Source organism: Caloenas nicobarica, chromosome 18 (assembly GCF_036013445.1).
Source record: "Caloenas nicobarica isolate bCalNic1 chromosome 18, bCalNic1.hap1, whole genome shotgun sequence".
NCBI lineage: Eukaryota > Metazoa > Chordata > Aves > Columbiformes > Columbidae > Caloenas > Caloenas nicobarica.
The window spans coordinates 7,339,518-7,366,058 of record NC_088262.1 but is presented as its reverse complement, the minus strand read 5'-3'; the positions used below and the strand labels follow the sequence as shown (position 1 = coordinate 7,366,058).

General features: G+C 50.9%; 1 protein-coding gene across 5 annotated transcripts in view; it reads right to left on the bottom strand.

Annotated features, from left to right (window-relative positions):
* Positions 1–16,846: 16,846 nt before the first annotated feature.
* SEPTIN9 (septin 9) overlaps positions 16,847–26,541 on the bottom strand; it is a 119,710-nt gene continuing 110,015 nt past the window's right edge. For all 5 annotated transcript variants that reach the window (XM_065647925.1, XM_065647928.1, XM_065647924.1 and 2 more), the window contains 6 exons: positions 25,661–25,798; positions 21,136–21,253; positions 19,816–19,911; positions 19,043–19,139; positions 18,020–18,071; positions 16,847–17,167 (listed from right to left, as the gene is read on the bottom strand). In XM_065647925.1, the coding sequence (XP_065503997.1) occupies positions 17,032–17,167; positions 18,020–18,071; positions 19,043–19,139; positions 19,816–19,911; positions 21,136–21,253; positions 25,661–25,798 (637 nt within the window). In that variant the 3' untranslated portion in view covers positions 16,847–17,031. The remainder of the gene's footprint in view (positions 17,168–18,019; positions 18,072–19,042; positions 19,140–19,815; positions 19,912–21,135; positions 21,254–25,660; positions 25,799–26,541) is intronic.

Genomic DNA, 26,541 nt, shown 5'->3' with positions numbered 1-26,541 from the left:
AGACCAGGATCACCGCGATGCTGACAGCAACGCCTACAAGCAGAGCGGAATGTGCTGGACCCTTTATAGCCCAAGACAATTTAGCCTCAGCATCCAGGCTGCCCGTCCCCAGGACAGACCAAACCCAGCTGCTCTGCCTCCTGTCCCTCACCAAGCTCAAAAAAAAAAAAAAAAAAAAAAAGTTAATTTGTGATTTACGTTTTAAATTTGGGTAGCTGTTGCAGCAGATTCCTTACAAGCCCACGCCGCCCAGCCACACAGAGACACAGGGCTGCTTTCGCTGGGCGCGAGAAGCCAGTTTGAAACCACCCATCACGGGGCTGCAGAAAACGATCCCATATTGTCACGGGGGCTAATTAAGCTCCTCCACTAAGACGGCGGATCTAGACTGTCTCGGCACCCGCCTTTGCCAGCAGCCCCCCTCTTCGGGTGCTACGGAAACGGGAATTAAGCGGTGATGAATGCAGTATTAATTAATTAAGAGACGATGCACATGAAGGGGGTGGAAGGCAGGGGGTCTTTGCGCTGTGGAAATTATCCGAGGAGGGGATGCTGTAAATTTGTTTCTTATTGTTTTTGCTCACCAGAAGGCACCGGGAGGGACCTGCGTGCCCAGGCGGAGAGACCGACCCGCCGGCACCAGTGCGGTGGCAGCTCCGGTGCCAGAGCCACCCGTCCTGCCACCGAGACGCACGGAGGAAGAGGATCTCTCAAAAAAATGACGAGGGAGCGGAAGAGGCGCCCGTGGCTCCGCGCCGCCATCTTCTAACACTGCGGAGGCCAAATACGAAATCAATTTTGCACACTCCAAAATGGCTGTTCAGGAAGGTTTTTGCTCTGGAGAGGTTAATGGGGAGGCTCAAAGCAGCTGACACCAGGGGGGATGCCACTTTTTACAGTTTGCATATCAAGATTGTTTACACACATGATTAGCTAATATATTAAGCTTCTTAAACAAACAAACAAAGATGGCAAAGCACATTGTTTAGCTTTGATTTGCATTCCTCACCCACTGTCTCCTTCACCATGTACCACCCGGAGGAAGGACTCCATCACCATTTCTAAGACCCAGCTGTCTCTAAGGGAAATGAATAGTTAAAAAACCATAAGTGACTGTGGTGCCCAGTGCTATTTGCCACATCCACCCACCCAAGAGGGCTGGCACATCAGATACAAGCTTGTCCCCATCATGCAGCCCCCCGGGGCAGCTCAGCCTGCTCCCAGGTGAATTTTGGGTGGGTGTTGAGCAGCCCAGGCTGGCCAGACCCTGACACGGGATGAGACCTCTGTGGGGACCCCACTTTTCCAAGCCTGGCTTGGCTGCTGGTGGCAAAACCGCGGGGAGCTGGTGGGCTGCAGAGCGCCCGGGCAATGGGGAGCGCTCAGCACCGCAGCTTCGCCCAACTTCCTCTCTAACTCTCACCCAGGGTGTGTTATTCATATAACATCTTTTAACATTGACCTTTTCAACACAATTTTTTTTTTCCTTCTCTTTAATTACTTGCATTTGAAATAAAAATGTCAGCCTATGTGAGTGACTGTCCTTATTACAGTTCCAATCCTCCAGCTAATTAATATCTGTTAGCTTTGGCTTAGACGCCAGGATGCCTAAATCCAAAATACACAAGACTGCCAAGTTACTTTGCAAACAGAAATGCTTGCCTTGAAGAAAAAAACCCCACACATTATCCAACTTACTTCTATGCAATCTTACCATAACCCTTACTTTCAAGGTCCTAGAGCTCAGAGAAGGAAAGCTCACCCAGTTCAAAAGAAACGGCTAAGAAATCAGAGAGGAAACCCAGAGAGAGTCGAAGAGAAATAGGTCTCAAAAAAAAAAAGAAACGGTACCAGGTGCAAGGCACACTTTCCACCCATTTTCTTACTCTCACACAGGCCACATGGGAAAGATTCAGTCTGTTTAAGGAAAAAAACAAAGCTCCCAGCAGGTCCCAAGCATGCTGTCCCAGAGCGCACACACATTTCTTCAGCCCAGAAACAAGGAAAGTGAGCTGGTTACAACATATCTCGGTCACACCAGTCAACACCTTCCTTTATGGTGTTATGTTACTATAGTGCACAGCAGAGAAGTCTGTACAGGAAAAAATAAATCCAGAAGCCTCAGGAGTGCTATTCAGCAAGGTGACAAATAAAGGAGGTGTACCAGAGTGTACAAAAGAGCTGGCAGTGTAGAAATGTGGGTACGGTGCTCCTGTAAGCCCCCCCGATAGCACCCAAGTGTTGGTGCATTCAGCACATCTGAAGGCAGCAGGTTTAGAGCTGATTAAAAAAGGAAAAGCCTTATGTAAACTTAATGCATAATTAACCTGTGAAATGCACTCGTGGAAGACATTATTGAGGTCATGAGAGCATTAGAGCCACAAAAACAACTCCACCACTAGATGAAGGGTGAGAACATCCACTGTTAAATTATTTGAATACTCATCTGATGCACAGGATAAAATCTGCTGTATCCTAAGCGGGACAAGCCTCCCTTCCTGGCAGATCGTAGGAGGTTTCTGACATCTTATTCCAAAGCATTTGATGCCAATGGCCAGAGAGGAGGGCCTGGGCCGGATAAGCCCCCATCTGAAGCTTTTCTTCCGTGTCAGGACTGTAGCAGAGATTATAGGACCCAGCCCCACGCACTGCCCTGGGCAGCATGTGCAGGTGGGAGACGCTTTGGGGTACTCACCAAGCTGTGCTTGCCATGCACCCCCGAAAACAGTGAGTTATAGGGTTCTGGGTATTTTTAAACCTTTGCAAGTCTGGGCAAGGATGCACAGCAGTCTCACCCTCTCCATTTTCACCAAGCCCTCCTACATCTCTCTAAGTCCTGCACTTTCCTTTTGTCCTTTCCCTGGATTAACATCATTGTCATCATCGTTTCACAGTGCAGAGGCACCTTTCAGACCCACCCAGCTCTCCTGACTGGTGTTTGGGATTCCAAGGTCTCAAAGATCTTCCTGAAGCCAATTAAAATAATTAAAAAAAAAAAAAGAAAGTCTCCCATTTGACAAGGTCTGTAAGCAAAACGCCTGCAGGCCTTGCCCTCCTCTCCATTTCTGGCTTGCTTACAACTGTAGCAGCTGTTTCACATTTCCCACTTTAAAACCTCACATTAAATCAAAGTCTCTCTTTCCAAAATCCAGCAAGACATAGACTTCATGAAACATTTTGGTGAGATTGAGAGCTGCCTTTCCCCAGGCTGCCCCTCTCTCAGCACACCACGATCCAAACGCTTGAGGCTCCCTTTGGAGAAGGTCAACGATGGTACAGGCAGCATGTGTCCAGCTGCCCAAGCACAGCTCTGCACATCCAGTTTTGCACCCTAACGTCCTACGTGCACAGCACCTGCTTGGAATTACCACTACAGCACCCATTTGGGATTATCACTGCAGCACCCCAGAGGGGTTTGTTGCAATGGACTCACCTGGGACGAGCCATCACATCCTCACCTGCCCTTGAGGAACGGCTTTGATGCTCCCAGCACACACAAACCAGAGGCAACCGCCAGCAGCACCCAAGGGTGTCTGCAGGGCAGTGCCAGGCTCTGTCTCCCTGTTCCAAGCAATCCAGAACAATAAAACAGGATTTGCAAATAGTTAATCTTGCAGCTTATTTCATAAGATTTTGATGTAATAAGCTTGGGCTCCCTGTATTTGCAGAAAGCAGGTGGTTTAGGGCCCCGGGCTGAAGAACCTCTCTGCCTCCTCAAGTGCTAGAAAGGCTCATGTGGGAAGGAAGGATGTTATCAGACCACCAGAATCCAGAAGAAATAAAAACACCAGGCGTCACAATACTCTTAATAAAGACAGCAGCAACAATGACAGCACAGAATACTTTCAGGGCCGGGTGGAATCAAGCTTGATCCAAGCTCAGCTTTACGTTGGGTTCATCCTACCGCACACCACAGACCTGCCTGCTTCAACGAGGCAAGGCTGGTGGACTCCCCTACTTCTTTCAAAGGCCTGAAGGACTGGATTATTCCAGCTATTCAGTACTTTTAGACCCTCATGAGGAGGGCAAAGTACAGAGGGGGTGTCAGACCTCAGACAGAGAAGGCAGCAGTGGGACTTGGGCAGCGACAGCCCAGGGAGCCCCCGGCTCACGGACCTGCAGGGATTATGGCAGCCAGGGCATGTCCTTAAAAGCCTCCAGGAAAGCTGGGTTTCCATCTGTTGCCATTAACGGTTGGAGTCCGCACTCTCGCTGCAGGAAATAAAAGCCTGGAGCAACCCGGTTCTTCAAACCGAGTGTGCCGATTCCTGCAAAATCGGGGCGCTCATCGCGCGTTTCAGCCTTATTTGCTTTGTCTCCTTTTACACAGCACTGCCCATTATATTTAAAGAGGGCGTGTGGGATAGCTGTCATCCAAATATTGATCACAAGTACCATGGAAGAGCCCCGACAAGCACAACATGCGATGTCCCTTCGTTTTACTGAAAGGGAAAACCGGCTGGCGGTGGCAGCCCAGAGCATCTCTGAGATGCAGCTCCCCCACCTATCAAATAACAAGGAAAAACAACCCTTCCTCAGCTCACAGAGGTGCTATAACTCACACCTGACATCTGAAACATTCATTGGCAAGCCCAGGTAAAACTATTAGCACTGGAGGGGATGCGAGGCCACACTCTGCCACCTCACCCTGTCCGTGTGTGAGTTACCACCACCAGCTCGCTCAACATGCGAGACGGAAAGTAAAATTTTACTTTCGTTTGCTTAGCGTTGCTTTTGAAACGATGCTGGACAGGAAAGGCACAATGACCTGATGACAGTGTAGAAGAGCTGGTGCCCTAGAGGGGCATGTCTTCCCTTTTTTTAAAGAAAAAAAAAGTAACTTTGCACAGACACTTGGAGACATTTTTCTTTGTTCACATGGAGAAAAATTTGCAATCTCAGGTTTACTGAATGACACAGAAGTCTCATTCATCTTTAAAACTTGGAAACAAGGAAGGAAAAAAAGAGAAAAAGTAGTATTTCACATTTCTAGCAAGACTCAAGCTGGCCTCATACAGAAGGGCTGATTTCCCAGGCCCCAGGGAATTTCAGGTGTTTCACACCATCTGCCCACAGACAAACCACCCCCTGAACATCCAGCTCATCTCTGCAGGGATGTGCAATTGCTGAAGCAAACCGGCATCCCAGCTTCAGGGAGTTTCCAGAAATCAGCTGCTCCTCACTTGAGCAAGCACAGGGAGCACAGAAATCTCACCCAAAGAACAAACGCCCATTTTCCTGACGCTCCAGGCTGCTTGAGACCTGCTCCCTCTCAACACCTCTGCCCTTCTCCTCTGCTTGCTTTTGGAGCACACGGAGCTTACCCTTCTTTTGCAGATAAATTCCCCCGGACCTGTTGATTCCTCACCCATCAAACTGGAAAACTTGCCTTCCCCAGGCTGCAGCCAGGGCTCAGTGCCAGGCCCGTCCGAGCTGGTGGCAGATGGTTTGTTTTGGTAACCCTGTGCTACCACCCTCCCCAAACTCCCTTCAGGTGTCAGTTCAGCGCAGAAGAAAAAAAAAAAAAAAAACACAAAAATCACACATGCAAAACAGCGTTTGTCGGGTGAGCACATGAGAAGTCCTGCAGGATGGCAGGGCGTTGATGGCATTTGCTACTCAGTGGATGGCACTGCTCAGGAGACAAAGACCTCTTGTCTTCACCTCTGCCTGGAGATGGCCCTCCTCATTTACATCTCTAAACATAGCACTTCATCTCCTGAGCACTGTATGGCCTTCACCGACTAAGAGTGAGGTTGTTCCAGCCTGGGGCCACGCTGCTGCTGTTCTTCTCTTTTACACCCAGAGTTTTGGAAAAACCCACTGCTGGGTGCAGCCTCCCCGGACTGGACCCTCCAGAGCATCCGACGGGGAGCAGGAGGGAGGACTTGGGCCAGGATCTCTCCTCCATCTAAGACAGCAGCACTCCCACCAAATAAGAACCTGCCGATCCAAATAAGAACCTTCCGATCCAAATAAGAACCCGCCGAGCCTCGTTCCTTCATCACAGGGTCTTAAACTCACCGAGATCAAGGGCTCTTTCATTGCTCGTTCCCCAAAGCCAGGAGGAAGCTGCAGATATACTGTGAGCACTTAGGAGGAAAAACATTACAGCATCTAAAGGCACTTTAAATGATTTAGATACAAACTTGCCTGTAATAAGACATCTATTTTGGTTAATCTCTTAGTTGCAAATCTTGAAACTCTTGAACCTGCCTCAGGCTACTGTCAGCAGCACTTCATTTAACGCTGCTTATTGGGAATAACTGCTATTTCCCACTGTAACCTCCAAACCCCTTAAAGTCTCTCTTATTGCTTTGCCCAAATATACTTGCCTTGAGGATACAGAGGGCTTTTTCTTGCTAAGAACTGTTAAGATGATTTGAACAAGCTGAATCAGAAGAGACCATTTCCCAGGCGAAGCGGCCAAGACTCAAAATACCTTCCCTGCGATATTTAGGAAGTGATTTTTTTTTTTTTTTTTTTGAGCACTTTACTCAGGTTATGAAATTGAACAGCTGCACTTTGGTCGCTCCTCACGAGCAGAGGAATCAAAAGGATGGGGAGGGTGTTCATCCTCCCAGAGAGCTGCCTGGGGCCAACCTCCCCTGCCTGTCCCCGGGGACGCCGAGGCCACCACATCCCCTGCCTGTCCCCGGGGACGCCGAGGCCACCACGTCCCCTGCCTGTCCCCGGGGACGCCGAGGCCACCACCGCCCCACCATGCCCGTGTTCAGAGCTCTCTGTGGAGGCTGGTGAGGGAGTTCAACACCACGACACAGCGTTTGTGTTTTAAATTCAGCCACGTTTTTACTGTAAGAGGACGCAGAGCCGTGGCGGGTGCTGAGCTGTGCAGCGCCCAGGCAACGCTCCAGCCCATCAGCCCTAGTGCTCACCCATCCCGGGTTGGCTCCGCTCATCAGGCTTAATTTAAACACAACGGTTTGCGTTGCAGGTGGTTGGACCCTAGACATACACAGCAATGACTGTGTTGATGGGCTGTCACCGCTCCCACCCCAATAGCCCTGGAGCAGGGGTGATGACCAGCCGGTCCTGACACTGGCAGCGACATTAAGCAACCCCACATTTAGTTCCCAAGCAGCAATCGCACGTGTCCCAGGTAAGAGCAGCAGCAGCGCAGAGGTACAAGAGCCCTCCAAGCATGTATTTTCAATATGGTACCTTAAACTATTATACGGGATTTTCCAGCCCAGCCCTCTGTCTGAGACAACCAGTCATTTCTGCGGGTTTGCAGACCTCAACAGTGGTGCAGCTTCAGTTACCATCTTCACTTTGCTCAGCGGGAAAAGGTCTGGCCACTGTGTGTTTTTGACCAACGTGGGGCAGGACACAGAGGAATGAGAGACCATAACCCCAAGGAAAAGGGAAGGGGCTCACACCATGCACAGACCTGACTTGGGATCAGCTTCTGCTCCCACCAACATGCATGAGAAAGTGCTCCAGCACTAAGGGATCACAGGTCTCAACGGCTTAGAGACACACTCCTATCCATCTGCACCAGGTTTTACACAGAAGTTTTTATTTAAAAAAAAAAAAGGAAAAAAAGAAAACCCACGCACCAAACACTAACCAAAACCAAACCACACCAAAAAAATACACACCACGTATATACACGCACATAAGCTGTGCTTAAATAAAAGCGTAGCTGTGTAGGCTCTAGCTGCTAAAGGACCCTGTCTACCATATACATACACACTAGTTTAGTAGGAATGAAAACCACCAATTAATCCAGTCTCTGCCAAACTACAGCCAGCACAAGAACTGGCTTGCTGCCTGCAAAGCTAAATTGGTATCAAATTAGGAGCACACAGCTTTGGCACACCACATTTCCTAGAAAGCTGCAGAGATTTAAACTGTGTCTTTCCAGCCAGTGCTTAAAGTCTCTTTTTCCCTCTATTTTTTTCTGCTCTGGAGCTAACCCTTAGTCTGAGCTCAGGTTGCAAATAAGAAATAGTCCACCAGATTTAAAACAGACACCTATTTCCCCTTCCCCCCAAACACTCCACTTTGCATAATCAAAACCAAACACTCAAAAACCTGCTTCATTCCAACTCGAGGCAAAGCCCACGCAACAGCCCGCACAGCCCTGGGCTTTTGGAGAAAGCTGCCCCATAGTGCAGAAAATTACATTTATATTTAACGCAGAATAAAAACTCACTGAATCTACTTTTTCACACACGGCAGCTCCCGACCGCAGCTCCAGCTCTTGTAGAAGTTGCCAGCACAACAAAGCCCGCTCAGGAGCTCCGGGTCAGCCCAGCCCCACACATCCCACACAACGTGCTCTCAGCCCCATCACCTCTGATAATAAACAGCTGCTGCTTTTAAGCCTTCTGCAGGTTTTAAGAGTGGAGCACCTGCAGCAGGAGCTGATAGCACTTACTGCTCTTCAATTAAGTTAATTTTGCACCAGGAGGGGAGACGACTCTGCAACTGCTTGTCAGGCCACCTCCAGCTTCCCGGTCCTTGCACTGTGACAATAAGATGCCACACAGCCAGCCAAGCTTGCCCGGGACCAGGGACACATCGTGGTGGCCCTGTAGGCACAAGAGGGCTGCAGGAGGGGTCCCTGGGCCCCTGACAATGAATCAACTGCTGGTTTTGTGTGCTCTGTCCCTCCAGCAAACCTTGCACAACCCCGCGTGCTTTATGGTAATGCAGCAGAACTCGCTGTGTTGTCCCACAAAAGCCCACCTTGCGTGTACTCCAAAGCTGACATTTATGATCTAGCACACTGGCCTGGCTGGCAAAAGCAAAAAAAACACTGTTTAAATCAGGTTTATCCTGTAGCAAGAAGCACTAGGAGTGTGGCGTGCTCTGCTAAAAATAACGAAGGTGTCACGTTGAGGCTGGGTTAGGTGGCAAGACCAGAGTCTCCAAATCAGTGGGAGGTGTCTCAGCTACGGCTGCTACCGTGACCTCAAACCTGCCCTCTCCTCTCCACGCCAGACTGCAGAAGCGCTCAGAAAAGGAAATATAAGAATCTGGTCCACGTCTTTACCACCACGAGGCTGAAAACAGACCCAGTGCCTCTGTCTACAGGTGCTGGTGGAGATAAACCCTTGCAATGAGCCCGGGGCAAGGAGCGCAGAGGGACACGGTGGGTGCCAGCAGGAGAGGGGGTTCTTTTTGGGTGCAGAAAGCACCTCCAAGGTGCCACCTCTGGTCTTACCTTCACCCACGGACAGGTCCCTCAGGGACAGCTGCACTCAACATCCATAAATCTTTATAGCAGGATGGATGGTCATTAGAGATTCTCCTTCAGCCTCCTTCCAAATGCTTTGTATCTGCATCCATCAGGCAGCTTTCTCCTCCTGGATAAATCCCCTTCCATTTTGGAGAGGTGCAGAAGTCATTTGCAGACATCTCAGCTTGCTCAATAGTTTTGTTCCTTATTAAATATTGCTAATCATAGGGTTTTAGACTCTCATCCATACATCCACATTCTGTTCTAGTATAAATTTTAATCTATCTTCCCTCTCCCTTCTATTCAAGCCTTAAAACAAAATTACTAGAATAAAAAGGAAAGCACCAAATAATTGAAAGGATCAGCTAAAACCAGAAGGGAAGCTGAAGAAAGTTATGATGATTGAAAAGTCCAATAAAATTGGAGGCAAGAAGGAAAACTTCCAATTTTTAATGAAATGGATGATGAAAAACGCCTTTTTCAGCTAAGTATTTTTAATGTGAAAAATGTCAACAGGCTGTAGTTACGATGCAGGCCTATTGCACTATCCTGTTTCTCATTCGTGCAGATGAACTGCGCCCGCAGTTCTGCCTAGTTAAGTACTTCGCCAGAAAATCCCATTCAAAATTCCCCCAGCGCGTGGGGCTGTGCTGTGACACCAGGTGAACGTCACTGGTACCCGGCAGCAGAGCCCTTTGGGAAAAGCCGTTTTTTCACTCCAGACCAGGCTCTTGTTTTAACTTTCCTTGTTTTAACTGGCCAGAAGTGCATTTTCTCCTGTCCATTCTCACACTAAATCTTTTCAGCTGATGCTTTCTAAATCTAACCAATAAAAAGTTGACACTGATAAAATTATTTGTGGGAAAAAGTTCTCCAAAGAGAGAAAGCCTAAAAGCTGATGGTTTACAGAAAGCCATGAGCAGAAAAGGGGAGGCTGGAGTCCAAATGCTCATAGAGATGAAGCTTGAACGGTCTATTCTCACCATAATAAGGAGCACATACATGTTTAATGAAAATATTTATCCTCGTAACCCACTGCAGCAAGTTAATATTTAATCCAAAGTCCATGTGAAAGCGCAACCTCTTCTGATTCCTCGCCTACCTCCTTGTTTCCTTGGAAATCTCTGAACTCTGCAAACTGACCCGAGGTTTCACTCTTTGGGGCCGATCTACGAACTGCGCTGGCTTTTCCCGGCTTTCTGCATAAGTACCACACCTTTTGATCCCGTAACCGCCATCACTTGGGACCTACAAGGTTTCTTAGATAATCCCGGAGAGTCGGTGCTTTGTAACTCGTCTCACTTTGATATTCAAGGCAAAGCTGGACAGCCCACACATGAAAAGACAGCCTTCCCTTTCTTCCCGGGCTTAATTTCATCTGCAAATTAAACATATCGAGACAGATATTTATAGAGGAATGCCCTGATCCTCCCGAGAGGGCTGCGGAGCCTCCAATGTGTAATTTTGCTTTAGCAATATGATTTTAATCTTGACTTTCTTCTGAGGCTGGTGGCAGGAGAAGGGCAGGGAAGCGATTTGCTGGCGGCAGCACCTGCCAAGGGCTCCTCTGCTCCCCCGGCACTTCAACGTGGTACGATACGGTGTGGATGTGCGCGAGGGGACTAAGGTTCTTCCTGCGTCCCCGTCATCGTCCTCAGCAAAGCTATTTCAGGACACACTTCTTAAAAGGCTACAATTTTTACTTTAAAAACAAACAAACAAAGCGGGGGTTTGTAAACTTTGCCAGCAAGAGCTTTCAGTTGCGACTTACAAAAGCAAGCAAACAACGAAAAAACGTAACAAGCTACCTATAGAAATGGTGTACTGATTAAAATAACTGCTAAGCCCTGAGGCTTGATGATTCTTTGTGGCGAGGAGCTCACACACAGCCATCCATCCATCTCCCCGCATCCCAGCCCCTCCGTCCCACGCTGTCACTGCAGGTGGTTGCCAACACCAAAAAGCTATAATAAAAATAAACATTTTGTCTTATGTGCTTTCAGAGAAGCCCCAGAGGGGAGGATAAAGGACAAAAGGTATCAGTTGCAAAGTTACAAACTCCTTCAGACAGCAATTGCCCTTTCTGTTTTCCAGCTAAATATTTTCTTCTGTTTATCTTCTTGATAAAGAACAACTTAATGCAACTCTTCTTTTGCACAATATCACTTGTTTAAACCTCCACTGCATCGCACACACGTCTACAACAAATTTTGCTGCCAGGAGCCCCACTAAGAGGCGCTGGCTCGGTGTATCGGTTCGTTAGAGCAGGGTTGGGTGTAATGACCGAGGTGTTTGTCGTGCTGCTGTTTGCAAGGGCTTGGTCGGGCAGGGCTGGGCACACCGTGACATCCTTGCAGGGTTATTGGTGATGGGAACAGTTCAGGGAAGGAAAACATGCAGAAAAGATGGTTTCATAAGCAATAAGAAGAGGGACTGAGGTATATTACTGCATGCTATGAGGTATGTCTTCAAGCTTCAGTAAACTTTTGGAGTCCCTGGGAAGCTGGTAATGTGCTTTTGAAGAAAGCATGACTCGCAAAATTGCAGTTTTTAGCTTAGCTGGGTAATGTTAATGGGAAAATGTCGTGGGCTATAGGTGGAAGTCTCCTGAATCCCGTAAGTCAGGAATAAATTATTCTGTTTTCCTAAATGACCCAACACTGCAATAGTGCTCCTAGATCAGGCTGATGGTGAGAATTATTCATTCATTTCTACAGGACTGGATACAAGCTCAGCCTAATAAATGCAAACCAAACCATAGCAAGGTGTTACAAACTTCAGCTTGCTGTGGGCATGGAAGAAAAGTTTCTGCTGTGGTTTTGAGAAGGAGCAGGTAGGTCGGGGCCATGGGGGTGGAGATGGAGGCACAAATCCTCTTTTCTGCTGGAGCTGCAGTGAAGATGATCAAAAATAAAACCCCAGGCTTTCAACTGCAGTGCAGCAGCTTCACAGTAATTAAAGCTTGAGATCGCCAGCTCTGCCTCTGCCTGCTGCAAACCGGCTTGTACATCAAAAGGAGATGTTTCCCATGAGGACAGGCCCCACGTCACCCAGTTCAGGTTTTGACAAGCACTGTGGGCCCGTGTGTGAGTGATGATGCAGAAAACTCTCTTAAGAGCATGAGCTGCACCCCCTCGGGTAGCCCAGGTTTGTGGTGACTTGGTGATGCTCTGCTTTTTGGGTAGCACAGGCTCATCCGAAGGGACCGTCCCTGGAGCAGGGGGTGGCCCTTTGGGGCAGAACGGGCTTGGGCTCTGCGGGTACCACAGAGCTGCAGCCTCCCCTCCTGCTGGCACCTGGCCTCCTACCCAGGGAGGATTTATTCCTCCCTGAACAGGTCTCCAATGACGTTATTAATCAGGGAGATGGACGAGTACAACACAGTTTATTGCGTGCTGCGGATGAGTGATAAGTCTGGGTGCCGATGCCTGGGATAGCAATCAGGAGAGGGCGAGCGAAAGGAAGAGGAGGGAAGAGCAGCATTGTGGATAAATATATGCGCTTCTGGTGGTGATTATCCTCCAAGTAATTAGTTTTTAAATCAGGCAGACGTTTCAGGAACTACTCACTATGAGCTGCTTTAATTATTTATACTCCCTTTTATTCTTATTATTTATAGTCATCCTCTTTGCATGGTGATGCTCCTTGGGTCGGGCTGCTCAGGTGGAACCAGGACCCACCTCCAGCCCAGGCTGGCCGAGCGGCTGTCACCTCCATCGCCACCCATGCCACCAGGCACCCCGAGAGCCCAGCTGTGCAGGGGGGTCCCTGAAAACCCAGCTGTGCGGGGGGGTCCCTCCCTCCCTCCCACAGCCAGGCAAGGGGGAGCGAGCGCCCGTCTTCGTCTTCGCAGTAGCGGAAAGCCCTGCTCCAGTCGGTAATTAAACTCTCACTCATCTTCATTTCTCTCATTTGTTAAAGTGAGGCCACTCAATAAGCCATTAGTGCAAGGCCCTTGCTGTCAGCTACAGAATCGTTAGGCAAATTTCCCTCCGAGACAGCTCAGGAGGGCTTGGGAAGGGGGAGCAGCCCCTTGCCTGCCTCCTCTTCTGCCCAAACCCTCCCAGGTCATTCCTGCCCTACGGCCAAGGCTCTGGGGCGGGGGGTTGGATTTTGCAATGGCAAATCCTTCCCCTAGCTGGGATTTTCCCACAGCACTGCATAAACCCCTGCTCCATCAGAGCATCTGGCGTTGCTGCTCCCCCTGCGCCAACCCCACCTCTCCGGAGCTTCCTAACATCTGGAAGCCATTCCCGTGCCATTCCCGCTGAGCTCCTCCGCTGGGCTAAACAAAAGGTGCCCTTGTTGCTGAGCTTAGATATTTTGCCTGCCTTCTCCTCTCCCCAGCCACAAACCGTTTCTCAGTCTGTCAGCAGAAGAGCATCTGCCTGGAGAGCCCCAGAGCATCCTCTGCCCCATCGCCCTCCATGGGCACGGCCAGATGCTGACATTGAGGAAAGCTACAAAAAAACCCAGGCACCAGCACAAGATAAAACACCATAGAGGGAAAAGCTGCTGCAGATTTGTCCAGAAGCAAAGACCATGGTCTATGTTTGTAATTACTACAACTGTATGTTGATTTTTCCCCCCTGCTAAGAGTTTTTGCTCAGGGTCTTGCTCCAGTTAGCATAGTGAGAACACCTTGATCCTGCTCAGTGCTGCTTCTCCCCAATAGACTCATTTGGTAGAGAAGAGCCATGGGGGTGAAGAGCATCTGAACTAAAACAACCATAAAACTGCAATATAATACAAAAAAAAGGTATCACTAGGGATGGGTTTAGCATTGGGGCAAAGGGAGGCCCATCGACAACCCTGACTGCACACCTCACTGGATGCTGTACCAGACGAGCTGATTCATTGCCCTGAAACCAGTTGCTGGCAGAAAAGCAGAAGAAAAATGTACATAAGCCTGTTCTGTACTCTACACACCCACAGAAACCCACCTCGGCCCAACCCAACCTGACTTTTGTCCTGTTGGTTTTGTTTTCGTACAGCTCCAGAAGTGGAGAATCCCAGAGGGGCTGAGATGGCAGGGACCACTGGACGGCCCGTGGTCCAACCCCAGCTCAAGCAGGACCACCTAGAGCTGGTTGCATACAACCATGTCCAGACGGCTTTTGGGTTCGACTGGCTTGGGGTGGGGGGAAGTACAACAGACACATAAAATACAGATTAAAACACCTGACTGGATGGTTTCTTGTCTGTGACACCAAGGAAAAACGTGGTTTTCACGAAGGTGAGTCCTCAAAGTGAAGCCAAGTTCCAAAGGCATCCCCAGGGCAACCCTGCAGTCACAAAAGCTTTTGAAGACCATCTGCCTGCAAAGCCAAAGCCACATCTGTGTGACACACAAGCTGTTGTCTGGCCTTGCACGAGGTGCAAGGCGTTTCTTAATAAAAATACCAGCAACTACAGTGGAAACAGCTCCATCCTGAAAGAGGAGGGAGGGGACCCACCTCCATCCCTTGGGATTTGCAGGGACGCAGCGGCTGTGCTGGCTCGGTCCCCAGGGAACTCGGCACCAGCAGCTCCAGCATTTTGTGAGTACCTGGGGCAGATACCTGAGGTAGTAAGAGTCAAGGGGATTAGGAATCAATAAAACCATCACCCCGAAGCGGGCAGATCCCAGCGGCTCCGGAGCTGGACTGTCCCATCACCCCCACGGGGTCCACACAGCAACCACCACACCATAGCTGGGAACAGACATTTCCAAACAAGCCTCCTTCTATTTGCATTTGAAACATTTATTTTGGGAAATACATATTAAACACTATTATTTATACAAAAATGGACTAAATTTGTCATAATGCTTATAACCCCCAAAAGGCCATTTTAATAGATCTGGATGAAGGTGGGTTTTTTACTGTATTATTTTCTTTTTTTTTTTTTTCTTCCAAAAAAAGAAAAAAAAAATCGGGTTACAAAGGAGAAAGCGGCATGTCTTGCTTGGCCCAGCTTGAGATATCAACTAGAGGAAAAAAAAAGTTTAAGATGACATTTGCAGAAGTGCCTCACACAAGAGATTTTCTCCCCTTTCATCGTCTTTTTTTTAACACTAGAAATATATATATTTTTTCAGTTAATACACTTGTTTTGTTTTGTTTTTGCTACAATATAGCAAGTCAGCAAGTAGATAGTTGTTCTTCCCCAACAACTACGTTGTGCTGTTGTGGGAGGGAAATATGAGTTAAGGGGGAGAGCGGACTCTCCTTGTGATGTGCCCCCCCAAACACGCTCCTTTGGCTGGCTGGGGGGGACATGTGGGGAGCCCTTGCAAACCCTCCACTGAGCAACATCATCTGGGCATCCCCAGCAAGGCGAGCGCAGCCTCCTCCTGCTCACCGCTGCTGGAGAAGGTGGCTCTGCCCCCCAGGGACACCATCGTGTGGGCTCTGCAGGTGCCTCCCGGTGCTAGAGGATGGGACATGCTGCCATTTTACTAAGCGCCACCCCCCCCCCCAAAAAAAAAAGGGTGATTCGTAGAAAGTTTTATCCCTTAGAGAGGATACGGAGACTGATGGAGCGAACACAAAGGCAAGCGGGGCTGGGGCGGGCGGCAGGACTGCAGAGCTCTGCTCCAGGACCACCCGCTGTCGTGTCACGGTGCTACTTCACCGACGCCCTTGCAGGGTCTGTATTTTTCACTGGAGACTCACAGAGACAGGAGATGCAACGTGGCAGAGCTGAAGGGAGCAGGGGTAGAGCCGGGGGGCCATGGGGTGCAGAAAATGCTGCCCCAGCACCCCCCATGGCTGCAGGGCTCAGATCCCACATGCACAGTCCCCTTGCACAAGGACAGCAAAACAGGAGGGCGATACGTACACACATGTCACAGGGGTTCAAGAAAATTTAAAAAAAAGAAAAAAATACCCAACAGCCTCCTCTGATGTAGGGAAAAGCCTGATAATCACAAGGGTCAGCCAGGACAACCCTCTGTCTCCCACCACCGCTTTGCAGAGATGTTCCACTCTCAGCCCCCTTCAGACAAACATACTCAGAGCCCTCAGCGGAAAAAACCCACCAGACTGAATGCAAAATAAATACACAAGTGTTCCCAAGACATCAGCCACATCTACGGTCCAAGGGAGAGGGAAAAGGAGTCTCTCCAAAGTGTCACAGGCCTTTTGCAGGCTGCAAAGACAGACGAGCAAACCCTCCCTCCCTTTCCCCACGCTATTGCAAGGTCACAGTCTGAAAAGGCACTTCTCCCAAAGCAGGTCGCTCTGCCTGGCTGGGGGTCGGTGACAGGCGAGGTGACACCTAAACTCTCCCAGATTATTGCATGTAGGCAGGGTAGAGGGGTCGGTTGGGGGCTGGCGGGTCCCGGAGGGCTGCAGAGGGCTCAGAGGAGGTGACAGGAGACAAGGATGGCACCGTCTTGCTCTCTTCACACCACCGTACCTTGCTTCCAAAGGCTACATTCACCTGGAGAAACCCTTGCCTTCCATGGACGGAGAAGAGCCTCTGCACGGGGGTGCTCCCAGGGGCACCCCAACCCCACCGGCCCCATGGATCTGCTCCCCCAGGCTCGGCTGTTTGGGGACCAGCGAGAGCCCGACCTCCGCAGGGGGACGGTCCCCAGCCCAGGGATGCTGGACCAGGGGCTGTGAAGAAAACCCGTGCCACAAAACAGGGGGGATGAGCGGTCACCCCGCTCCGCATGACAGCGTCTGGTTATTTGGTCAGTTAATATTGGCAGGGGGGTTTGGGGGGGCGGGGGGAGGGAGAGGGACAGTGGCAGAGGGTTTATATAAAAATAAAGGGGGAAGAGGGGAGAAATAGCGAGCGTGAGTGAGCAAGGTCCTGGCTACGGAGCGAGACGGTTACATTTCGTTAGCCACCAGCTCTTTGTCGGTCACGCCGTTGGAGAGCGAGCTCTGGCTCTCGTTCAGCCTCTTGACCCTGTAGGCTTCGAAGTGGATGTTGCTGGTAATATCCTTGATGTTCTGCATGTGCGTCCTGCAGGAAAGGGAGACGGGAACAATCGCACCTCGCTGAGCCCCAGCCCTTGCACCCCCCAACCTCTGCTTTCAAACATGCCCTCCAGCCCTAATTTCCCCTCCTGCTCTACTAATTAACAGTATCTTTAGGGCACAGGAGGGAAGCAAAGACAATTATGGGCAGCTGAGGCCAGAAGGCTTCACTGGTACCAACAGCCTGTGCTTGGGTAGGGGGAGCCTTGGCTGCATAACATTCACCTGGGAAGACCCTGGTTCTGCAAGACCCTGAGCTGGGGTTTTTTAGCCCCACAGAACTCTCTGCCAGCAACAGCTCGTGTGTGCAGAGTTAATCTTGCAGACAAATTTAGGAGAAGCCCAATGCCCCCTCCAGCAAGCCAAGGGGGCTCAGCTCCGCTCCCCTGCAGCAGGGACACTTCTTCCAATTGCAACCAGTGACCACCCAGACCCCAAATCCTGGGACGCAGGAGGGTGATGTTTCAGGACTGGGTGTAGGACCCAGGGCTGTTGAAGGACCACTAGGCCAAGAGGGTTCCCGGCTGCTTGCAGGTGAGCTGGAGCCACATCGTACACCATCAGCAAGCTTGGGGTCTGTCCTGACCCACCCACGGCTCCTCTCCTCCCTTAACTCAGCACTGGAGCTGAGAAAAGCCTCAAAAGCCACGTCCCACCAAGTGGGGATACCCCTTGGAGAGGGGCTGCAGTGCTGCAGCAGGCTAGGAGGGATGGAGGCTCAGATGGATGGAGGAGCAGAGCAAAGCAGCAGCTGCTTCAGGCTGGGCCCGGCTCTCCCCTTTCTCTGGATGCCACCTGGTGACCAAAGATTACAGAGACAGGGCACAGCCCTACCTACCTGATAAGGAGGTCTCGCAGGTAGGCGAACTCACAGTGTGTCGTGTTCTCCACTGGCAGGAAGAGAGAGAAACCCATCAGCGTGTATCCACGGCAGGAAAACCACAGCCACGGGGTGTTGCTCCACCACAATTAGTCTGACAGCTTGCAGTTTACCAGGCGTTTGAATATAAAGGAGCAACTCCCTTTTTTTGATTTTTCTTCCACCCAAACAGGCTTGAACATAATGCAGAAATGGCAAGACAACAAGTAACACTGTTCTGCAAAGGCTGCCTGTGGCCATGGCTGGGTCCTGGGGCCTCCTCGTGCTGAAGGCAGATGCCACATGCAGAAGATGAGCGGTTTAATGAGCCCCATTAAACTCAGAAATTCGAAGGACAGAGCACAAGAGGGCAGCAGAGCTTTAAAATACACTGGTTTTCCTGGCATCTTTGTTAAGCCATCCCTCAACAGAGGATTCCTATTAAAAAAACTCATAAATGAGAAACCTGTGAAAGGAAGGGGAGGAAGATAAGACGGGTGGCACTGGAGATGTCCCAGTGGGCTGTCAGGGACGGGGAAATGTGCAGATGCACTGGAGCGAGGAGCCTTCATCTAGCCTTTAAACAATGGTTTAAAATAGGGGATTAAAAAGGAAGATGCTGATGGGATGAAGGTGGAAGAAGAAAGATCCCACAAGGGCACCAGCCCAGTGCCTGGTAGAGGGTGCAGAGACCTCCAGAGGCCCGAGAAAGGCTCAGAGACACAGATACATCAGCACTGCACTCAAATACAGCTGTCAGGCATTTTAACTGTGCAGCCAGCAGAAGCCAGGCCACAAGATGCCCAGAAGTGTCCCCTCCAGCACTCAGCAGCCCCCAGAGCTGCACGAAGGCTCAGGAATTCAGTGCAGTGAAGTGATTTTCTTTGGAGGGGCAGGGAAGGACTATATACACCTTGACTTGGACTGGTGGTTTTGGAGTTCATCACCTTCTGTCAGGGCAGGGAGGTGGGCTCAAGAGGTAGGGAAACAAGGACAAGGTACCTTCAATGGTGCCCCATTTGGTCTTCCTTCCAAGGATTCGTCTTCCATTAACCTGATATTCCTGGTCACTGCCTACCACTGCAAACGGGATCATTTCCTGAGGAAAGAGAAAAACAAGGTTATGTTTTCCTACCGAAAACCAGTCAGGAAACCAAGCTGGTGAGCAAAGTCCTACATCGAGCTGTTTTCAGGAGAGAGTTTCATGGGACAAGCCCTGTTCAGACCAGCTCCCGATGCTCCAGAGCATCATCGCCTGCCAGGGACTGCAGGCAGCCCAGGAGCATTTCTCACACGTACCCAGTCCAAAACCAGTCTAAAACCAGCCCCAAACCAGTCCAGCCCAGACCTCACTGTCAGGTGCCAGCATACAGCCAGGGCAAAGGTATCATGATGCTCCCCTGGGAATTGCCCCCAGCGTTGACAACCTGTGGCTCAATCATTTCCTGATCAAAGGTGATGTCTTTGTACTTAAGAGTCCCTAAAAGACATTTTTCTTCCTTGAATTTGTCCAATCCACTCTTTTGAACCAAAAATTGTTAGCTACTCCCTGCAGCTAGGTGAAGGTGCAGTGATGTGGATGGGAGAGGACACCTTCCCCAGGTGCCCTCCTCACTCTTTTTGTCCTTGCTCTGAGCTCTGGCAGGGTCCCTGGTCTTGGGCAAACCTCCTTTGGAAAAGAAAATAAAGGCATTTTGCAAGAGATCCCTCCCAGGACATCACCAGCACCTGGAGCTGCAGGACCCATCCAAACACATCCAGCCCCACGCACTAACCCTGAATTTCTCATTCACTAGCCGATCTTCAGAGTCTTCATCAAACTCCTTCTGAGGATACACATCAATGCCATTGGCAAGAAGATCGGCCATTATCTAGGAGAGAAGAGCAGAGGAGCTGAGAGTGAGATGAAGTTATATGAACTGGGAGTTGCTTTGGGATTGAAAAAGACAATAAGACAATACAGCTGCACCAAGCAATGGGGAACGTAGCTGCCAGGCATATAAAACAAAGTTTAAAAGTTGACTTCTGGTGTCTGCTTATGCTCCTTGGAAAAGGAGTCACGGCAGTGCCTGATCTGAGGGGAGAGGGACACAGAGAGCTTGGAAAAGTGGCCTCTAAGGACATTTTTGCCTCTGTGCAAGGTGGAAGAGATGCTGAAATCTGATTGCTGGGGTGCAGCATGGAGGGTCAGCCTTCTCCATTGCTTCCTATAGCAATAAACTGGTCCTGTTCATCTGGGAAGACACTGGTGTGGGAAGGGGCGGCTCATCCTCTTCTGCACAGAGGCACGGAACAACTCCCAGTTAACGTCCCGTTCTCTCCATAACCAGTGGAGGTGGCCTCTAAAACTGCCCTTTTGGCAAGAGCCCCTTTCCCTTCGCTTCACCCCCCTACAGTTCAGACTCGGGGACCAACGAGCTCGGTGGCTTTGCTGACTTCTGCAGGGGACGCTGAGGCCACCACACCCGCAGCCACGGCCATCAGCCACACCAACAGATGTATAGCCCCTTACCAAAGCCCAGAGTGGGGCACCTCCACCTCCTGGCAGCACCAGACGTGTGCAGGGAGCAAAACCTGTGACTCGCTGTGGATTCTGACAGCCCCTCCTCGGCTCCCCACCATCAGCTCTCAACCACGGGAATTTCATGCCTTGCTTCCCCCAGAAATTTTGCCCAGCTGAGCTCAGCAAACCCACCCATTTTTTTTTTCCTGTATCAGCACACGATGCTGCACAAGAGGGGTTTTCCAGCCTCTATGCGCAGCACCATCAGCCTCCCAAAATAACAGAAACCAGCCTGAATATAACAACAACAAAAGAGGCAGGAGAAACAGGCCCCGAGACTTAAGAACTTGAAACTTATCCTGCACTGACAAAGGTCCAACAGAAACACAAGGAACTGCTTGCAGCACAGGCTTTTCCTCCGGCCACGTGGGATCGCTCTGAGCTGCAGCCGGAGGAATGCGCTGCGTCCGGGCCAGGCACTCACCTTCCCAGCCCTGCCAGGAGAGGCAGGGGGAGATTTCGGGGAGAAAAGGGACAGGAAGGGAAGGGGGACTAGGGACAGGAGCCCGGATAAGAGCCGCCAGCCCCTTACCCTTTGTTTGAAGTAGTCCCTCTCCTCCAGCGTTAACGTGTCGGCTTTTGCAATCACGGGGACGATGTTGACCACTTTGCTCAGGCGTTTCATGAACTCGATGTCTAGCGGCCGCAGCCTGAAAAATACAGCAGTAAAAAGAGGATTCGCACACCGATAGTGAGGCAGCAACTGCTGCAATGCCTTTCAGATAGGAAAAATAAAGACATATTCTTAGAAGCATGACAGCACGTGTCCATCTAAGAGGTGGTTTGCAGACAAACACTTAAAACGTTTCCCTTTCAAAGCCCTGCTATTGCCTGCAAGCCTTCGCAAAGCCCTGTGAAGTGCGAGAGAACTTTTATCTCTGCACGGATGCTCGGCCACAGAGGACTATGAGAACTTGCCCAAAGCTACATGTGTCCTTGGTGAAGCCGGGATGAGAGCACGGGCGATGCCGGCTGTGGGGCCAGCCCGCCCGTGACAAACAAACCGAGCTGAGACTACAGTGTGGGAACTCCTCCAGCCCTATCCAAGCTGTCACCCACTGTCACCAACATCCAGGGACTTGGCAATGGCCACGGGTGACTATTCCTGCTCGCGCTCCCTCCTGCACTGGGCAGCAGCCCGCAGCCATGCACGAGCCAGGGTCGCATCTCACGTCCATCCGTTGGGATTAAAAAAGGCTCCGCTAATTCTCCAGGGGCTCACACAGCACAGAAGAGTGGCTGCTTGTTCCAGAGGGCAAAAATGTCAGAAAATCTCTACGACAAAAGTCTCAGCAGAGGAAAGCCGCAGAGATTGCCTAACCCCAGCCCCTCGAGAAATCCCTCCCTGCGGACGGATGCGACCTCGGCTGCCACGCTGCTCCGCGTCCCAGGGCTGTGGTCCAGCCGCAGAGAGCGATGAGGGCACCTGGCTGCCACCCCAACGGCTCCTCAGGCCTCCCTGGATGTGGTTTTACTGCTGGGGGTTCCCAAGCCAGCTAAGGGAAAGTCCTCCTTGGGACACCTCCACTTGCTGCAGGTCCCTCTCGGTGGCTCTGGAGGTGATGGGGACACATGCCCATGTAGGACAGTTCGTAGAATGTCCAGAGTTGGAAGGGACCCACGAGGATCATGGAGTCCAACTCCTGTCCCTGTACGGGAGGGCAAATGAGTTCCTAACACAAACTCAGGAGTCACAGATCACCCTGGCCCCAGGAAAGAAAAAGTTTGGCTATTAAAAAAATACAAAAGAAAAGAAAAAAACACAAGGAAACCCCCACGGACACATCTAAGCAGACTTGCTGCTGGCAAACATTGTTTGGAACTCTGCATAATGCATTTCCCAGACCTCCAAAGAAGCAATGCAGTTATGCTCCTTTCCCAGCAGACTTCGTTCCCCTCCTCTCTCTTTGCTATTTTTCAAACAATTTTTCCCTTCTAAAAGCCTCTTCCCTACTGAGACTGTGTTCCTGCCTCTTTCATCAGCATTTCTGTCAGAGTGAAGACCAGGATGCATATGTAACCCATGCAGATGAATTCAAAATCAGCCAGACTTTTAAGTTTCAGCTTGACTGACATGTAAGAGCCCGGTTGCTGAGCCCTCACCGGCACCAGGGGGATGCCGGCGGTCATCCTGAGAGCAGCAGGCAGAGCCAGAGCCGACCCACAGCCGTGTCCACCAGCATCCACAGCGACCGTGCCCCACACCGATCTGCGCCCAAAACCAGAACACCTTCGACACAGCTTTCTTCTCCGATGGGCTCCTGCTAGTGGGGACGGTGTCTGTCCGTCAGCCAACAGCTCTGGTAGCAGCAGAAAAGGGGCTGCTGAGGCCAGGGGGACGTTTCCAAGCCCTACGGTGCTTCACAGGGGTCAGAGCTGAGATATTTATTGGGTGGCAAAGAGCCGGGCTTGCACGGCTGCAGCCAAAAGCCCCTGCCAGCATGTTACTTAGCCTTCGCAAACATGGCTTTACAGGAGTGTTACAAGAAGGACAGGGTGTGTGCAAACTAGATGAGTTGCAAAGCCTGCCCTGAACTCCCTGCAAAGGAAAACAGCAGCGGAAACTTCTCCATTTATTAACCCTTGAGCTGCCTGGCTGGGAGGGCTGGACTGAAACAGAGCCGAGCACCCCATGACCCGGCCTCCCAAACCCTCATCCTCCAAAATCGGCACAAAGCTCTGCTGCCAGCACTGCCGCAGGAGAGGTGGCCACGGGCAGTGCTGGGGAAAGCCCATCAGTGATGACGAAGAACTTGGGCTTCACAAGGGAGCAGAAAGGAAACTCAACGCCTGCTCAAGCTCTTGAAGAAGCAAAATTTCCTACTGATTTCTTCTTCCCAGTATGGTTTGTCCCCTTTTGTTCATTCCTCGGCTTATCTCCATCGTGTGGCAGGAGGGGACATCTGGGCCACAGGCTGGCTGTGACACCGGGGCACCAAGCGCAGCCCCCCGAGCCACGGCTGGAGAGCCAGCGCCGGCCCCAGCCAGGCTATCAGGCTACGGGGCAGGAGGATCCGCGCAGGGCTCAGCAACAACAGCCTCCAACCGTTGGGCTCGCTCGGATATTGGAAACACATGTTCGTTGGAGAGAAAGAAAAAAAGCAGCTGAATATTCCATGCAATTTGCTGTTAGCCGGTGGGTGAGAGAAACCAGAGCACATGGCTGGAGAGGCTCCGGCAGGGGACACGGGGACGGGGCTCAACACCACTGCCCGCATCCCTGGCAGAGCAGCCACCACCCCCCAAAATCTGCAACCTCTGCACAGGTCAAGTATCTGCAGGATCCAAGCACCAGACACGTTTTTAAGTGCTAAACACCCAAAGGGATGAGAAAAAGCTCAAGCATAGCTAATTCTGCAACACTCTGACCTGCCAAGGCAAGGTCTGCAGATCAGGGCTGAGATAAGCGGGACCAACACACTAGACTGGCCTAAAAACGTCATATCCCTTTGAAACATTTTCTGCTTTATCGTATTAAACCGTAAACTTTTTGTTGGCCCCTCTGCTCCCAATTGACGGCCGGTTACACAAGAAGAGCATAAGTGGCCCGTGCAGTCATTTTATTCCAGTGAAGGATGCATTTTTGGGCTACCCACTGACAGAAGCAAAACAAAGTCTTTTCTGTTGGAATAAATTTCTACATGGAGAAGAGGGAAAGGCTGACATTAATACAGTGCTGGCAGCTGAAGTTAACTTTTGAAAACAGACCCAAAAAAAACCCCACACAGACAGAGCCAGAAGTGGAAGGAATTGACACAAATCAAAAGGAAACTTAGGTCTCATTTTGTGCTGTGATACTTTAAGTCACATTGTTCAAGACACTTTATGTGCCCCAGATTTTCACTGCAGGCTATGTGCCTAGGAAAAAAAAAAAATAGAAAAAAAAAATAGAGCAAGATCTGGGCCTTTGATGCTGTCGCTTGAGAAGTGCCAGAGCCAGGAGAGCTCTGCGCTGAATAAACTGCATCCCACTTGCAGACAAGTCAAACAACCTACAAAATATCCTTAAAGGGTGAGAGTGTTCACTCCCTTGGTAGCATGAGGAAAATCGCCTTCTCCCCTTACAAAGGCAGGGGCACAGCAAAAAGAAATTAATGTTCTGTTTGCAAAGGCAGCTTTTCCGCCCAATTTGAGAGCTCAACAACTGGTTTCCATCCTCAGTCAAGCAAGCAAGGTAACCAAAGCAAAGCAAGCAGGTAACTGGAGCTCAGGGCGGTTTTTGATGGCCCCTCAGAAGAGAAAACACCACGTTTTTCTGGGGTACAGCAGCTCTGCTGCATTATCATAGAATCATAGAATGGTTTGGGTTGAAGGGACCTTCCAGCACTCTCAGTGCCCCCCCTGCCACGAGCAGGGACATCTGCACCAGCTCAGGTTGCTCAGAGCCCCGTCCAGCCTGGCCTGGGATGTCTCCAGGGATGGTTCATCCACCACCTCTCTGGCCAACCTGGGCCAGGCTCTCACCACCCTCAGTGTAAAAAACTTCTTCTCATGTCCAGCCTGAATCTCCCCGCTTTTAGTTTAAAACCATTGCCCCTTGTCCTATTGCAACAGGCCCTGCTAAAAAGTCTGTCCTTGTCTTTCTTATCGGCCCCTTTTAAGTACGGAAAGGCCACAATAAGGTCTCCCTGGAGCTTCTCTTCTCCAGCTGAACACCCCAACTCTCTCAGCCCGTCCTCCCAGCAGAGCTGCTCCAGCCTCAGATCATTTCTGTGGTTCCTCTGGCCCCTCTCCAGCAGGTCCATGTCTGTCCTGTGCTGGGGACCCAGAGCTGGATGTAGGACTCCAGGTGGGGTCTCATCAGAGCACAGCAGAGGGGCAGAATCCCCTCCCTCGACCTGCTGGTCACACTCCCCATGCAGCCCAAGATACAATTGCAAGGGGTCCAGATGCTACAGCCCAAGGAAAAACAGCTTCACACTGTTCTCAAGCTCAATTCCCCAGGAAATACAGGGGGATCCCAAGGAAGACCCCGATGGCTGAGCTGCCTGAGACCGAAGGCAGACGAGTGAAGCCTCACGGGTCTGAATGAGGGCGGTGGGGTTCGGGGTACGTACGAGTGGCCAGTGGCTGGGATGAAGTATATACAGCAGTGCACCCGCGTGTCGGGGATCCGCTTCTTGCGGTTAATGTTGATTTCCTCCTGCAGGTACTTCTCATACTGGTCGTTGATGAACTTCATGATGGGCTGCCAGCTGCAGAGAGAGAGGGACCCGGGGCAGTGGGTTCACATCAGGGATGTGGACCACCCCAAACCTCCCACCTGGCCTGACTGGGCGACGCAGAGCCTGCTGAGAGGGGGATGCTCAGCATCTTTCAGAATCCCATAAAATGAAAAAACAGAACCAAAACACACACAGGAAATGTTCTAGTTCCTGTAGCTCCTGTTCATACAGCCACTGCGGGCGGCAGGGAAATCACAAACCTCACGCGTTCCCTGCTTGGCAGCTCCCCACACCGCGGCAGGAGGGGATTTACTGGTTGGTTTAGACAAGCAAGTGCCTAAAATCTCCTTCCTTCTCTCCTCCAGGATCCAGCTGCTGAGCAGGGCAGGGACGAAGCATCCCTCGGCTCCTCACACTGCGTCGTGGCATGGGGACAAGGGCAGCACCAAAACGCACAAAGCCCAGCCCAGCTCACGGCGAGGAGAGCACAGCAGCCACTGTCCCGGGGCAGAGCTCAGCCTGCAGAGCCACAGGAGCCAGGTCTAGTGACCGGCCACGCCAGCACACAGCTGCTCCCAGCCATGAACAAAGCTTGTCTCATGCCCAGAACAGCAGGATGTTTGTGGGCTCTCCCAGAGTCCAAGATCATTCCCAGGGACCAGGGCACTGCACTGTGACCCACAACAATCCTCTCTCCTGCTCCCCACGCAGTGCAGGTAGCACTGGACCAGACTACAGCCATCGGCACCAGCTCTGGGTCAGGATGTCCCTGG